Raw genomic sequence first — 16,703 nt, 5'->3', positions numbered from 1 at the left:
ATCTGCTTCCACTCTTCATGCTCACTAACATCAGCAGACTTAGGACGAGGCCAAGATCCCAGGAGACTGAGAATAAATTGCTACACTTTCTTCAGATTTTCCCAGCATGTGATGGAAAGCCTATATAAATCAGGTTAAGACATGGAGGCAAAATGTAAGATTTTCTAGAACTGGTCATACCTTAAAAAAAAAAAAAAAAAAAAAAAAAAAAGAAGAAGAAGAAGAAGAAGAAATAACCTCATCCTTTTTATTATTGAAATGTTTTCTGAGATTTATTTGTAATTTTGTTTTATTTAATACACAGATGTCCCGCAATGCATACTTCAATGGAGAGAGCTTCATTGCATCAAGCCAAAAAGCATCTCTTTTTACTGAATTTGAAGGAGGGTTTAATTTCCGGACATTGCAGCCCAGCGGGCTGTTGTTTTACTATTCTGAGGGAGTGAGTATCTATTTCTTTACAGTTAGTTTTATTTTATCCTTGCATTTTTTTCCCAGGAGAATACTAGGGGAATAATACAATTTTTCACTTCATGCTTTCATAATAGAGAAAGCAGTCTGCAATATAGAAGTATCCACTGGTGACTTCATTTTCACAGTTTGCATTTGATCTACAGATGAAAACTAGCAATTCTTAGACATTATCTTGATGTTGAAAAGAGAACTGGATCATATGCCTAGAATCACCATTTGTACTCAATTTGCCCAGTGTATCTTGCTGTGCTCAGCAGCACTGCAATCCCTATTTGGACCTGTAGGTGCTACCAATGTACAAATAATACTAAGGCAAAAATAAGGCAAAGGACCTGACATTTGCCTTCCAGAGACAACCACCTAGAAGTAAAGTTTGTTTGAATTAGTGGCATAGTGTTTTGAGCATTGCTGACTAGACAGAAATCAGTCAGAAAGCTGCTTATATTCCCAGATGGTAATCAGACCTCCATGTGTGACAGGGAAAAGCTGCACTTGAGAAGAGCTCCTTGCAGCTATGGGAAGCCAGGCTGCTCTAAATACCCCCTCAGAAGTGTGACACAGGCAGAAATACGGACACAAAATGTTGTGTGAGACAAAGCAATCCCAAGATCCTGCAGGCTCAGACTGGCATCTGCAGCAAGCATGATGTTCAGATGACAGAACATTTGCAACCACCCCCAAATGTCTGTTCTGCTATCCTTGCAGAATATCATCAGCAGTGCAGCAGGGAAGGCTGTGTGACACCGATAACACTTCACATTTTGCAGCCTGGAGTATTACCTTAAATTGAAATCAGTAACCGTGTCAGTTATCCNTTTGCATAAATGAGGCCTTACACATACCACTTCAGGTTTTAACTCAAAAGCTCTAATCCTATGAGGTGCCAAGTGCCCTACTTAATAAACAGAAGTTCAGCTATTTAGCACTTAAGAGAATGAGACAGTATGGTTCCTACCAGCGCACAGTGACAGTGCTTGCTCTAATGGAAGAGAGAGTATTCCTGCTAGTGGCACAGTGATCCTATATGCCTGACCCAGATAGCAGATCTTATCTCTGAGGTAATTTTGAGTGATTGAAAAGGTCTGATTAGGAGGAATTAGGCAAAGAAAAAAATGTCTTGATCTTATGACAGCAGGAATCTCACAGTAACAGCTGCTCAATACAGTACTGGGTTACCAGAAATGTAAACATCATACATTCGTGCCAGATGGAAGGAGCTCATGCAACAGATACATGAGACATAATGAGCAGCAAAATTCCCAGAATTCAGGAAGAATTTAAATTATAATGATATCATCTCCTGTTTTGCTTCTCAGAGTGTAACTTTTTGCAAATTAAGCAAAAATAGGGAAAACAGCAGGAAGGAAAATAAATACAACAGGAAAATGCAGAGAATTGATAAGTTTTCAGTGTTATACTTGCTTATGAAGATGTTTTTGTCTGTATTTCAGTCAGATGTATTATCCATCTCTATGGACAGAGGTGCCGTTGTTTTAAATGCAAGTGGAACCAAAATTCAGTCATCAGACCGAAATTACAATGATGGAAAAACCCACTTCATCATTACTTCTATCACCCCAGAAAGGTAAAGCTGTCCAACATCTTTTAGTCCCTACCTTTAGAAAACAAATATTTCTTGTAAAGCACATTATCATTTAATACTCACTTTCAAAGTGACACATAAGTGGTGCTTTTTTTAAGTGATATTTTTAACTGACCAATTCAGTGACTGAAAACTTGCCAGCTTGGCCAGTTCCAAGATGATTGGAATATTTAGTAAAACCGAAAAAATAGTTTTTCTCAAAGCTTAGTCCTTTTTTTGTCCTCAGGTAAGAAAGCAGTTTAATATAATTCAAGACAAGCATGAGATTCATTTTTCAGCAGGATTGGTTCTTCTAATTTGTTAAAGCAATTCCCAGTTGAGTCTGAAGTAATTGAGGCATCTTCACATAAAGCATTCATTTGGGATATATACAGTGGAACATGTTCAAAATATTTTTAGCACTGACAACCACAAATGTAAGAATAAATACAGCACTAGGGAATAAGTCTCTCTCTGTGCTTCTTAAAAAGCTTGAAAGCATTGGTTTATTAGTATGTTTTACTGTTGTTTTCTATTTTTAAAATTTTCTTAGAAGGTCAAATAATCAAAACAACTTTCTTCAAGAATCTTGTCTATGCAGATGCAAGAAGGTCATTCTTACTTTTCTAATGGAAGTAGAGGTTTGTATCTATGACTTCTGACATCCAAGAATCATATTTTGAAAAGCTGATGGTGTGAAAAGGTGCCTTGAAATAGCCTTGGGGATTGTCATGTTTCCCTGAGTGTGCTGAATTTTGACCTTGTCAACCAAAATCTATGTCTGATGCTTTAGTTATACTCAGTTTCTTATTAAAACAATAGAATCCTTCCTGGCTTGTGTTGCAAAATCAGATCAGGCAAAAAGCATTGTATAAGCTCAAAATTCAATGTTCTGTGATGAAAGATAAGGAAAAAGGGATAGAGGCACAAACAAGAAGGATTAGCATGTGCTTAGATCTTATCTTACACAAATGGTGGCTCCATCCATTTATCAGCAATCGTTTAGTTTATCTTTCTTCACTGAGTGAACTGTATTTTTTGGACTTCACAATTAACCACAGGATAATATTAAATCCATGGGTCTCTGTGCACAACTTTGTCAATGGTTTATTGAACTGTTACTTGTTGCACAGCTGAAAGCAAGAAGGTCTTCTCATGACTTTGAGCACTATCATTCAGAGATGTATACACTGAGTGGAGCATTTTGGGTGTGTGTAATATGTTGTCTAACCACTGGCATTGACATTTCCAAAACTAGCCTGCCAAATGTATGCTTTGCCTTTGCAGGTATGAGCTGACTGTTGATGACAAGAAACAAAGCAAGAAGAATCCAGCAAAGGACAGACCAGGGAAAAGCCCAGACAGCATCAAGAAGTTTTATTTTGGTGGCTCTCCCCTCAGAACGCAGCAAGCCAACTTCACCGGCTGCATAAGCAATGCTTACTTCACTAGGTGCGCAAATTCCTCCCAAAGACAGGCAGTCATTGCCTAAGAGCTTGAATAGTAGGTCAAGAGAAGTGATTATTTTCACAATAAAAATTTCTGTCTCATTTTGTGAGGCTAGACAATATGTGTGAATAAGTTTCTTACCTTATTTGCCATGGAATCTGCTGGCACAGACCTGCTAGATTAAGATATTGTTAAGGTGGGAATAACTTGATGAAATCAGCTTTCAGTACTGTACCTGCTAATGCTGCTGGTGCAATGTATAATTTGCATAGCTGTAATTTACATTTATGTTATGCAGCTTTCAGCTCTGCCTCTGAAACAAAATTATATTAAAGCATCTCACAGGAGCTGGGGAAGTTAGGAGTTTGGTCATGTGAAAATGGTCAGAATATGTTGATCTTAACTGCTTTATGAATTGTTCTTATATAGAAGATTTTAAAGTTAATTTGATGCTGCAGATTGATACTCTTTGTTTATGCTAGCATAACAACAGTCAGAGGTAGTATAGGCTGTCCACATTACCCAAAGACTGAGTGGTCAATCTGTATTTTTATCCATGATCCAAGAATGAAAAATACCCGTTCAAACATCATTTAAACTACAAATGTACAATTCTGTGACTTTTGTGAAGACAATTCCAACACTTGGGGGAAAAAAAAAAAAAAGGTGTTCTTGTCACCTCCTCTTTGAAACAGGTTGGATGAAGAGGTTGAAGTAGAAGATTTCCAAAAGTACTCCGAGAAAGTTCAGACATCTTTGTATGGATGCCCTGTTGAATCTCCTCCGGTAGCTCTTCTCCATAAGAAAGGAAAAAACTCATCAAAAGCCAAAGGAAACCGTAATAAAAAGGTTTGCTGCAAATTGCCCCAGTACCACCCTAGAGTTTTCCAAAATGCCATGATTGGAAATTCTCTAAATCATGGATCCAAAATGCATAAAGACAATTTCAGATGCATAAAGGGAAGTATTCTGCTCCTTTACATATTCCCATCACTGCAAATGATTGCCTTGACCCAATCTATCTGGCCTACCCTTGCATCATTCTCTCTTGCTAGAACTTCTTAAAAAAAGTACTGCAGAAAAAAGCCTTCTTGATTTCTTCTATATTCTAAAAGCAATAAACCTGCTTCTGTTCTCAGCTCCTTCTGTGTGGCTTTTTCTACTGGCTACAATTAGCACACACTATTATAAATGTGAAACAAATACTTCCTTCGGCATGCAGAATTTTTAGTTCAAGCATATCCTCTTATGCCTATAGTACAGCTCATACCATCAAAAGCAGAGAGGAAAAGATTTAAGTAGGAAAACTGCAAAAGAATTGAATTGTAATTATGTTAGCTACACATGTATTTTGTTTATCCCTTCTTCTGTCCTAAACCAGCATCTATATTAGATCTGTTTAACGAAAATTTTACTTGGAAACAGTCCTGGTATTTATGTAGGGAAACAATATATTACTAGCTTAGATATAAATGATACTGTTGTTTTATTATGTCAATTTCAGTTTAAAATTATGGTTAATAGTTCTTTTCCTGTGAAGGTGGAAAGAGAGAAAGACAAGATTTCACAGCCTTCAACTGGCCTCAAAAAACTCTATCAAGTGAATATGCAAAGGGACCCTCAGTGCCACTTGCCCATGAATCCCAAGGCAACCGAACATGCATATCAGTTTGGAGGAACAGCAAACAGCCGGCAAGAATTTGATCACATACCAAAGGATTTCAGTCAAAGGTAAAGTGACTTTAGAAATAAAAATTAAATATACGGAGCAGAAGAAAGATGTATTTCAAATTTTTTTAAAAGGGACACATTTCTGCTCTTACCCTGGCTATTTCCTAATTTAAATAAAAAAAACACACCATGCTTATTTTAATTCAATAGTGTTTTACTTAGGGCAGTCCTGATGGTGCCCATATGAAGGAAACCCCAAACTCTAATATCTTCATCCCATCTTCATCCCTACAACACATATTTTCCAACCATTATTAAATCTTCATCTTTGTAACATGCATTTAAAAAAAACCACGACTTGTGTGATTTTAAATCAACTGATATTGGCACGGGCCTAAGTGTGTATGGAATGTACACACACAGGCAAGTGGCAATGTAGAGATTCTTGAGATAATATGAAGAATGGAAGCTAGGTTAGTTAACTGAGAAGAAGGAGGAGTCAGTTTTGGCACTGTCTACACCAATACAACTTCGACATGTTTTAGACCCAAAGTAATAACAGCAATCACTCAAGAAATTTTCACTGTTGACATTGTCAAACCAACAGTGTATAACTTTCCATGTTGCCATGGACTTCACAAGGAACTTCAAGGAAGGGGAAGCTTAGAACCAAGTCTAGAATAGCATTAAAGACTTGTGAACTAGCAAGCCTCTATGCCATCACAGTTAAAAATTCCCCCAACACTGCTGTTCAACAGGAATGGAAATGCAGTGTATATAGTGTCAGTTTTTTGTGGTCTGTATTGAATTTATTCACTCCAGAGATTTTAATTTTTTAAAACAAGTTCCTTGCGAGGCAGCTTCTTCTTCAACTTTGACTTCTACTCCAACAACCAGCACCGAATGTTTCTCAGAAACACTAGTTCCATAAAGGAGATGTATATTGTTCTGGATGAAAGGAAAATCTCAGTCTTCCTCTGCTTGATGTTTGTTTTAAGTCAAGTATATCTACTTTATTTTTAATATTGGGGTTTTTTTGTGCCAGAGCTCAGTTCTCTATCAGTCTGAAAACTCACTCATCTCATGGAATGATTTTCTACGTTTCGGATCAAAAAGAGACCAACTTCATGGCCCTTTTCGTTGCTCATGGCCGACTCATTTTTATGTTTAATGCTGGTCATCAGAAGATAAGGATTAAGAGCCAAGAGAAATACAATGATGGTCTGTGGCACGATGTAAGTAAAAGAAATCAATCATTATGATGGCACATCCTATCAAGGCTGCAGTAAAGACACTGCTAATGTGACAGCTCAGGGAGTTTGCATTCATGTATTCATAAACACACCTATATGTTGAGAAACTTCCACCAATATTTTTAAATCTTCCACGTTGCATTTTATCAAGTCATTAATTAAGGGCAAGAAAGTGAGTCAGTTATAAAAATCCAGCAAATCCCAACACTAACAGCTGAATAGAAGTGATAGAAACAAGCAGAACAGTAAGGCAATTAAGAGTTAAGTAAGCTAGGAAAGAAATAACTATGATAATTTTGTTCAGCAAATGTCTTTGAAATGCCTACAAGCACAGCTGTCTTGGGCTCCCTCCGTAGTCTATGAAAATAAAAAGACAATTTTAGGAGTCAGGGTGAATTTCTCTCTGTAGGTATCTCTCTTCACACTAACTACCGAGGAATTCTACAGTTACTAAGCCACTGACTTGGGCATTTAAGTGTTTAAAGCAGGTTGGATGAATCCAGACCATAAAGCTAGGAAAGACTGTGAAAATGCCAATAGTGATAGGTAGCAACAAATCATGTATGCAGATATAGGATGGTTAGATCTCAGTAGACCTTGTCACACCTTGATTACCTCTGCCTTGTACATCAAAACATAAGAAAGTCAGCAGTTTTACTATCTAGCTTTCACATGAATGTGAAAAAAGAGGGTTGCCCAGCAAAGAATACTGGCAGTTAACAAAATGGGCTGGTAGAGTATCACTCACAAGCTTTTCTTCTCAAATATCTTCTCCCACTGCACAGGAGTGATCCCTTAACAAAGGAAAGTAATCTTCCACACTTTTTTTTTTCCCTTCCTAGGTGATATTTACTAGAGGCAAAAATATTGGTCACTTGATAATTGATGGTCTCCGAGTACTGGAAGAATCTTTTGGCGGTAATACTAATGCTTGGCAAGTCACTGCACCACTCTATATTGGAGGTGTAGCTCCCGGAAAAGCCGTAAAAAATATCCAGGTAAAGCAGACACCTGTTAAATCAGCCCATACGTCTATGTACAGCTAATACAAAAGCTGACTGTAGGGATGGGTTCAGCCAAAAGCATATTAAGATCTGAATCCTCGGCACACTGTGGAGCAAACACCTCAGTTCAAGTCTATAGCAAAGCTCCCACATGACTGGGCTGGTGGTAGCTCGTCTAGGCTTCCACAGACTTGCAGCAGCAGCAACTGGAAACCCAGTGGTTCACAAGGAACAGAAAAATCTTAGTAACACCCAAGCTGAGATGACACAGGTAAAGTTACACAAGATCAATTTCACCCTGAAGTCTGACATGTAGGATGGGTTTCAAAGAGATCTGAATTTTCTTTTAGTATCTGTTTTAAGACAGTACCTAGAAGTCAGGATTCTGTTCTACAGCTTGGTACTGAAGTATATGGAAAGGATTGTTAAAGCAAAAATGAACATACCAAAGTCTCGTTCAAGGTAATCTTTAGAATTTTAATTAAGAACAGTTTCCAGAGAAGGGAAGCAGGAAAAGTGCTTTTTGTAGCCTTTCATGTCTCTCTTGCCTTCAAGGTAATTCCAGCTTGTGTTGTTTCTCAAAGAGTCCTTACTGAACTGTGAGAAACAAAACACAACTAGAGCAGGGCGGTGTTATACATACCTCACAGCATCGAGGCGAGTTAGGGGTCTGCTTTTTCAGAGTTTATCTATCTTGTTAGGAATGTTAAAGCAAAAATGAACATAACAAAGTTTACTTCAAGGTAATCTTCAGTGTTATGAGCCTAACAAGGGAAATTATCGTAGAATAATGTGGCTAAGACAAGTACACCAGTAAATGGGCACTCCTTACGTTTTTTAATTAATAAAACAACACGTAATTAAAATGAGCCAGACAATCACAGTCTTACAGCCTTAGCTTATAAACAAGTAAAAATAAGGACAGGAGAATTTATTTCCTTCCACAAGCAGTTTATCTACTAATCATGTTTTTTTTACCCCTCAGATTAATTCTGTCTACAGTTTCAGTGGCTGTCTCAGCAACTTACAGCTCAATGGAAGATCAATTACTTCAGCTTCGCAGACATTTAGTGTAACGCCTTGCTTTGAAGGCCCATCAGAAGCAGGAACATACTTTTCATCAGAAGGAGGATATGTCGTCCTTGGTAATACACTTCTAAACAAATGTATCCTATAATGAGATTGTGCTTCAGAATGGCATATTTCACAAAAGGATATAGTAATTTTTGAGGCTGTGAGCTGTAAGGATACAGATCATTATTGTGGTAAGCAGTTGATGTTGACAGGTCCCAATGTCACCGTGAAACTTAATATAAACACATCTGTGTGTATGTATTTCAAATAATTAGAATAATTTCACAAGGAAACTGGTTATAATATGGTAAAAATTACCATAGAAGTCAATGTTGCTAAGACAAGTACATCAGTAAATGGTCACCCCTTAAGTTTTTTAATTAATAAAACAACATGTAATTAAAAAATCCTACAGAAATGCTTTTTGCATGTTTAATGCAGAACAGCATGAAAGAACACATGTTTTTGTCATTTAGTCCTGCTGTGTTTCAGGAAGTGTTTTATAAGGGTGATTTGGTCACATAGGCTCTGATCTGAACAAGAAAGGAAACTGCATAACCCAATTCATTGGCAACACCGAGAATCAGACAGTATTTCTCATTTGCTCCCTGGCCTGCCACCAGATTGAAAAAGGGAGTTTCTCCTTCTGAATCATCAAAGCTCAAATGGATTCCCACTCACTCAATAATGACTGCTGAATGTCTAGCAAATTGCACAGTAAGAAATTGCCAAAAAATACAGATCATTTACTTCCTGTTGTCCATTTCATTGCTAAGAAATTTTTAAACAAAACACATTTTTTAAATAATGAGAAAAAATAAATAAACCTTCATTAGTATTCCGAGTAAACACAATCAAAACAAAACTTGAAATGGGTCATTGACAGCACACCAGGCTATCTCTAGTTTCAATAGTTTTAAGGACAAATAAATTCCACTCTGGGTTTGATTTTCTATTTTGACTTTGAATAAATGCCCAATTTCATCACTAACTCAGCACAAAAACAGTGTTATTCTTTTTACCTCACAGATGAATCCTTCAGTTTAGGCCTGAAATTTGAAGTTGTTTTTGAAATACGTCCCCGAAGCAGCTCAGGAATTCTACTGCATGGTCACAGTGTGAATGGAGAGTACTTGAATATGCACATGAGAAATGGACAGGTATAATGAAGGTCATATTTCCTCCACTGCTTTGACTGATTTCTCTTCCACCTACTTGGGCTTTGCTACATGCAATTCTGTCTTACAAAATTGCCATTAATTGATTCTTATTTCTCTCCTAAATATGATAACTGCTTAGATTAGGCAATCCAGACTTTTATTTTAAAATACAAAAGATAACACCTAAGACAAGATCAGATCATTTTACTGGCCCAAACTATAAATATTTCATGAGCAGTTGAAAACAAGCAAAAGCACTGACTCTTTGGTGCTGTTCTTTCACCTACACATTAAAAATGTCGCAAGTAAGGTAACTGCTGATGAATTTTAATTTCTTGTTTGTTAAAAGAGAAGTCTGAGTTGCACTCAGTCTCTTCTTCCTTTAACATATATGTGTGGGATGGGGAGAGAAATGCAACACCTGAGGAAACATGCTGTCACCTCTCTTACACGAGCAGGAACCTACAGCAGAGTGACTGAGTGGACAGTTGAACATGGTGAAAGCAGGTGTCTAACATAGGTGACTAAGTGAGCTATTATTCAGAGAACCTATTTTTCTATATTCGTTATCGATGGAACAACGGGTCTTTCAGTCAGGCACCTAACTTTTGACAGCTAACTAGGTAAGATAAAGGTTATCCTTACCCATGTAGCTAGCTCTTGGTGAACTAACAAATTGTAAAAGTACACTGCATTGCTGCATATCATGCCACACTTAAAGGCTGAATCTGTATACAACTGGTCCAGTCTAGTACTTCTTATGTAAAGTTCTAACTGGAGGTCTGGATGTCTAGAAACTTGTTTGGTTTCCCAGCTGTATCAGTTGGTCTAACAAAAGATGCTGTCTCACTTACTGCTTCAAACCTCACCTCCTGTACAATGCGTATGCAATTCATAAACAAAATTCACTGTGAAAAAGCAGCTCTTCCCTGCTTGTCACTGCAGCAGTCCAGTACATTCTTAGTAAGCATTTGTGTTTCTTTAGGATTAACTATCTGTTCCCTTTGAATGCATTATGAAAGACTTGCTTTGTGAAAACAGTTTTACTGGACAAATAAGATCAGCAATTTTAATTCATTTTTTAAACGTACACATCTCTATCAGTACAGCTTGTCTGGGTGATTTATTAAGGAGTCACTTTCCCTCATGATTCTTTGTTTGCTTTAATCTATATATTTTGTTCGAGGGTGGATAAAAGAGAAGTGAGGATCATTTCAATTGTGTTTGCTGGTGCCCCTCTGCAAAAAAAAAATATTTAAAATTTCTTAGTTACAACTATATCAGAGACCCTCTAGAATTAAATAGAAGTTCTTTCCTTGAGAGAGACTATTTACAAGGGCCTGTAGTGGCAGGGCAAGTGGGAATGGCTTCAAACTGAAAGAGAGTAGGTTTAGATTACATATTAGGAAGAAATTTTTTACTGTAGGTTGATGAGGCACTGGAACAGGTTGCCCAGTGAAATTGTGGATGCCCCATCCCTGCAAGTGTTCAAGGATAGGTTGGATAGGGCTACAAGCAACCTGATCCAGTGGAAGATGTCCCTGCCCATGGCAGGGGGGTTGGAACTAGATGACCTTTAAGGTTCCTTTCAATTCAAATCATTCTATGATTCTGTTATTTTCAGTCAATACCGTGTCAGCATGATCAGGGGCAACTTCGATGTTTGAAAAGCCTGAGTGGCTGAACTCAGTCTGGAGTTCTCCGGCAGTCATCGCTGGGAACCTCATGTCCCTCAATAGGGGCACAACACTGCTCTGCTGCTGCTGTAACATTTCCAGGCAGAAAGATACTAATCCATTAGCTAAAGCAGAGGTGCAAAATTCAGCATTAGGTTCACTTTCTAGCTCTGCCAGAAATTTATTGGTAAACTTGAAAAAGTAACTTAAAAGTCATTCTGAAATTCACTACCTATTCCTTTCTCACATCTTTTCTGTTTGTTTATACTTGGGTTTTTCATTACTGTTTTCCTTATTAAGTGGCTAGAAAGATGCCAAAACATCATCTGATGTTTCTAAACACTAATTTACCATACAGGAAATTATAGAGTAGAGGTACCAGAAAATGAGTGAAATTAGCTGTTATTTTTAAATCTTTTTTTTGAACTCTTCCTTGAGTTAAATTAGAAATGTCTCAGAACTATTGAATCTGAACAATAATTAAAAACAAAACCACGCAAAACAAAACAAACAAAACAAACAAACAAAAAAAAACCCACCTAAATTGTGGATTAAAAAAGGTACTTTATTTTGAAGAATTTAATGAAATCATGTTTTCCTTTCTCTTGGATACTTGACATATTTTGAGTGAGGAATACATCATTATTATAACTGAAGTTAAAAAGAGTAAAGGAGGGTGTTTACAGTGACAATTACATTATTTTCCCCAGGTTACTGTGAAATTGAATAATGGAATCAAGGATTTTTCAACTTCAGTGACACTGAAACAGAGTCTCTGTGATGGCAGGTGGCATCGAATTGCAGGTCAGTAAAATGCAATCATCCCCTAATTAAGGTGATAGAGCCCATCTCTCCCTCCCCAGATATCCAGCTCCATGGGCTAGAGCACTAGGAATGTGGTCATATTTTCAGTTCTTCTTTTTCACCTCTCAAGACCCAAGTTTGTGTGAAAGATGCAGTCTTATTCATCCCTCAGATACAGAACTGTAGAGCTTTCTGGGAGGACAAGCAGAAGTTCCTGTGAAGATATGAAGAACAAGCAAAGATGGAAGCTCCTTATTCAAAAAACACAAAGCAGCCTAGCTGAAATGCTGGCAACCTTTCCTAAGTCACATACCAGATGATATTCTTCCTTTCTCAATTAGAGGTTAAATAAGTTGGTAGAATGTAATAGGCACAAGTATATGCCACCTTTAAAGGTCAAGACAGACCTGAGGAGCCTTTTGCTCACAATAGAGAGATGTTTACAGCCAGGATTTTGCCCCCAGGATTTTGCCAGAGAGTCATCCTTCTTTCCTGGATTTGAAAGTCAAAAAAGTACTTCTAAACCCCAGGTACTTTGAACCCCTTTACCTTCCTGTCTAGATGCTGACTTAGGATGTCTCCAGCTGTCACATCAAGAAGAGATCTGAGTATGCACCCTTTCCCCGTGCATTCTGATTCCCTTCTGAAGGAAACCCTGGCACACAAGCAAGGAGGAAACATCACTGCATTCCAATACATCCACTATTGGGAATGATTTGGCAAACAGTTTTCCTAAGCCACACACCACTGTATGCTCATATTTGACAGCTCAGACACAGCCACCAGCAATCAAGAGCCCCACTCAAAAGCACCCTTGCTCCCACTCTGTATTTTCCACTGGCCCTTCTGCCCACATGCTGTCACTGAGGGCTCACACTCAATCTAGCAAACACTAAATTAACTAATCAGATCAAACAGATAACTCTCTTCTGTCATAAAAAACTCATGTGCAACTTCTTATTGATCCCTGTTCCTTCTCCTTTCAGTTATTAGAGATGCTAATGTGGTGCAGCTGGATGTAGACTCTGAAGTCAACCATGTGGTAGGGCCACTAAATCCAAAGGCAATTGACCACAGGGAGCCAGTGTTTATTGGAGGTGTACCAGGTACGTTTTTCACAGCTTTGTGGTATGTTGTTCTCAGATTTCAACACTGTTTCCAGAGAAAGCATAAAGACTTAGTTTTCATGTCAAAAAATAACAAAACGTGAACAACTTGGTAAAATTCAAAGGCACAAGAGCAGATCAGAAATGTTCTGTCTCAAGTTCTCAAAGAAAAGAGAGTGCTGCTGCATTGAAATCAAAACATTCACAGCTGCTGGAGGGTCAGTAAGGACTAAGAAGAGAAGTCAGCCAGATACAAAAAAAATCCTTCTTTTTCTATTTTACCTTCCACTATGGGTTTACTGTTCTTTTAAGAAACAATTTATTTATTTATGGGATTGGAAACTCGCTGTCACTGTCACTGGAGTCTCAAGGTTTAGTTGCTGGTAGGCTTCTTTCCTTATCTTCAAGCAATGGCATCTTTGAAAACAAGACAAAACAAGGAGATTCTTTTTCTGACTAGTTGTTTCTATTGCACAGATGTCTGCTCATGTGTATTTGTGACTCACAGACCATCTGTGTAGCGTGGGCCAAGATTACTACATTTACTTCCCTTATTCAACAGACAGAGCTACTCTGTTGGGGTTCATATACAAACTGTAATCAACACTACATGATTCAATTTTTAAGTCAACTCCTGTACATTTCTCATTGAAAACATGCAGCATTATTTCTCTGTGCCTTGCATGTCAATCATGAACAGCTCTAACTACAAAATTCATTATATTGCTTATCTTGGATTAGTGGCTTGAGTGTGTGGTGTTCACATCCATTCCACACTACCAGGAGGTAAAATGAGCCTAAGAGGAATAATAAAACCTATGCACAGATGCCTCTTCATCTTTAAATCCAAACTGGAATTTTATTAGGACAGAACTCTTCCCAGAGAGGTAATATAAAGGGGTAATTGCAAATGCTGTTCTGCTTCATAACGGAGCCTTCTATTTCTACATTAATTATAGAATACTAAGGTAATGCCATTCATTGGCTCTATAACACTATAATCACCCTGGCACAGAAAAATCTTACATAGAACTTCACAAAACCAAACAAGATATAATACTAAATAATACCGTGCAAATCCCCAAATCTTTGTTTGCAAAGCCTAGCCATGATGATGTGATGATAATGACCAAATACAGCAAATTAGACGTAAACTAACAAAGCAGACACAGTAATGTAATGTATAATTACAAAAACAGACAAGGAGATTCATCTATTCTTACTTAAAAGAAAATGCAGTTGTCAAAAAATGTAATTTTTCTCTCTGCTGACAATGTGGTATCAAGGCTTTACATAACTGTAGATAACTAACCATACTCACTCTAATGACCTCTACACTGGTAGTAAGCCAGGTGTTTTAAAAGACCCACTGAAGATTCAGCAGAGCTGCAGTTAGTAGCAAATATAAAAGATTCTGCCACCGAACTGATGATTTTGGTCATCGTGAGCTCTAAATTTTTATTTATTTAATTTTTTTATATGCTTCTTTCAGAGTCTCTGCTAACAACGAGCCTGACTACACGCAATTCCTTCATTGGCTGCATTCGTAACTTCATGATTGATGAAAAGCCAGTGAGTTTTAGTAAAGCAGCTTTGGTTAGTGGTGCTGTAAGCATTAATACCTGTCCAGCAGCCTGATAGCGCACTGCATTGATCCTGTAAAGTTCCTTAGACCACAGAAAGAAAAATAGAACAAAAGTAACCATGTTCAGCAAGAGAAGAAGAATGAAAATATCACAACTACATCTACAGAAAGCAGCATGCTTAAGGGTCACGTCTAATATTTACACGCAAAGAAAAATCACTGAAGAATAAAGGGCTGTGGCTTCTGCACTTCTCTTACTATACCACAAGAGTGAGCTTTACCATTTCTTATAGTGTATGTGTGGCCAGTCTGTTACATGAAAATGTGGGATTATAAAAGAAATTAAAATTATATTAAATATGTTATTTTCAAGATAGATCTCTACATCATTTCACTCCATACTTTAGTCACCCTTTGTTTCACAGGAAAGCATCTGCTAATGCTCTTTAAAGAATAAAGCCAGATAATAGATTTACATCACAAATAACTTAAAAGATTTTACTGTATATTTTTAATTTTACATTCCTCAAATAAAATGGGGGGCAGAGAGTATACTAATTATGTAAGCTTACAAACAATGAAAAATTAAAATTTTTATTCCACTTCTAGACTTCATGGATATGTTCTAGCACAGAGTAAAGACAGGATGTATATCTTTTAACATAGATGCTTTACGTATTTGATCATTTACATACACTTGGCAGTTTTAGAGTAATACTTGCCTTACATAGAAAGAGAGAGACAAAATTCCAAATTCCAAGTTTTTTCTCTGAATTTTTAAATGCACTTACATAGAAACATAGCACTAAATTCACAGTCTTGTGATTTCATTTGCAGTAAGGTAACACAAGTAAACATGAAGCACAGAAAGTAGAATCATGGTCCAATTTCAGTTGACTCTCTTATTATACAAATTCATCACTTCCTTGTGAGACTGCTGCAGGACTTTATAGCAGTAATACTCAAACAAAGAATATGTTCCCCTGGAAGATATGATGCTGCAGAGGAACTGGGAGTGAAACAGGAAGATGTAAACAGAAGGCAAAGGGCTGCAAATCTGAGCTATGTTATAACCATAGAAGGTAGATGGAAGTTAATGCTAGGGTTTAACTCACAGTAGGCTTGAACACAAGTCACTTGCAAAACTTTGTCTCTTCAGTGATCACATAAAGGCATTAAAGCCATTTAGGTTTCTTTTCTCTAAGAATAAAGTACTGTTGACAGAAAGTTTTACGAATGCTGGGAAAATTATTGTTGGAACCAACTCAAAAGATGATCAGCTGCAAAGCAGAAAGTATGAAAGGCGAAACAAAGGACAACACCCTAGAGACTAAAAATTGATTGGGAATTCATCTGGAAAACACACAAGTGACAACTGGAATCCAAAGATCTTGAATCTATGGACAGCTGGAGGAACCACCAGAATAAGACACATGTGTAAGCAGCTTCCCTACTACTTTACCCCTAGTGAGGGAAAGGGTTTTGACAGATTGCAGTGGGCTTGGCTTACTTTGGATAAAGAACTGCAAGCTCTGGATACACTGGCACAGGAACTCTCCAGCAGCTGGGACCCCATCACTGACTCTCCACTTGTCTTTAGAGTCTAGTGTTGGGTGGTAGGTGGATGAGAGAAGACAGCATGGCTCCAGCAGCCACTGCCTCTCCTTTCATCAGCCTTGTCAGCTCTGCTCTTTCTTTCAGTCCCCATGCCTGTTCCTTCTCCAGAACATGTTTCCACTTCCCTTCCCTGGAACTCTTAGGCAATGTGCTTTGAGGACTGATTTCCTTTCCAACTCGTTATGGAGGCCCCGTACTTCTGGCATTGGTATATAGACTCCTCCTTTCATCACTCCATAGCCCACTGT

The 16,703-nt window shown here is 37.7% G+C and overlaps 1 protein-coding gene across 2 annotated transcripts in view; it reads left to right on the top strand.

The window, feature by feature from the left end:
• Positions 1-16,227, top strand: part of LAMA4 (laminin subunit alpha 4) — a 101,549-nt gene extending 85,322 nt beyond the window's left edge. For both annotated transcript variants that reach the window (XM_017829548.1, XM_017829537.1), the window contains exons 27-38: positions 305-442; positions 1,926-2,059; positions 3,344-3,508; positions 4,201-4,354; positions 5,046-5,236; positions 6,222-6,411; positions 7,272-7,427; positions 8,419-8,578; positions 9,537-9,667; positions 12,054-12,147; positions 13,134-13,253; positions 14,746-16,227. In XM_017829548.1, coding sequence (XP_017685037.1) covers positions 305-442; positions 1,926-2,059; positions 3,344-3,508; positions 4,201-4,354; positions 5,046-5,236; positions 6,222-6,411; positions 7,272-7,427; positions 8,419-8,578; positions 9,537-9,667; positions 12,054-12,147; positions 13,134-13,253; positions 14,746-14,891 — 1,779 coding nt within the window. In that variant the 3' untranslated portion in view covers positions 14,892-16,227. The remainder of the gene's footprint in view (positions 1-304; positions 443-1,925; positions 2,060-3,343; positions 3,509-4,200; positions 4,355-5,045; positions 5,237-6,221; positions 6,412-7,271; positions 7,428-8,418; positions 8,579-9,536; positions 9,668-12,053; positions 12,148-13,133; positions 13,254-14,745) is intronic.
• The last annotated feature ends 476 nt before the right edge of the window (positions 16,228-16,703 follow it).

The sequence above is a fragment of the Lepidothrix coronata genome, unplaced genomic scaffold, assembly GCF_001604755.1.
Source record: "Lepidothrix coronata isolate B3197 unplaced genomic scaffold, Lepidothrix_coronata-1.0 Scaffold5, whole genome shotgun sequence".
Classification (NCBI taxonomy): Eukaryota; Metazoa; Chordata; class Aves; order Passeriformes; family Pipridae; genus Lepidothrix; species Lepidothrix coronata.
This window is presented reverse-complemented; position numbering and strand designations above follow the sequence as displayed.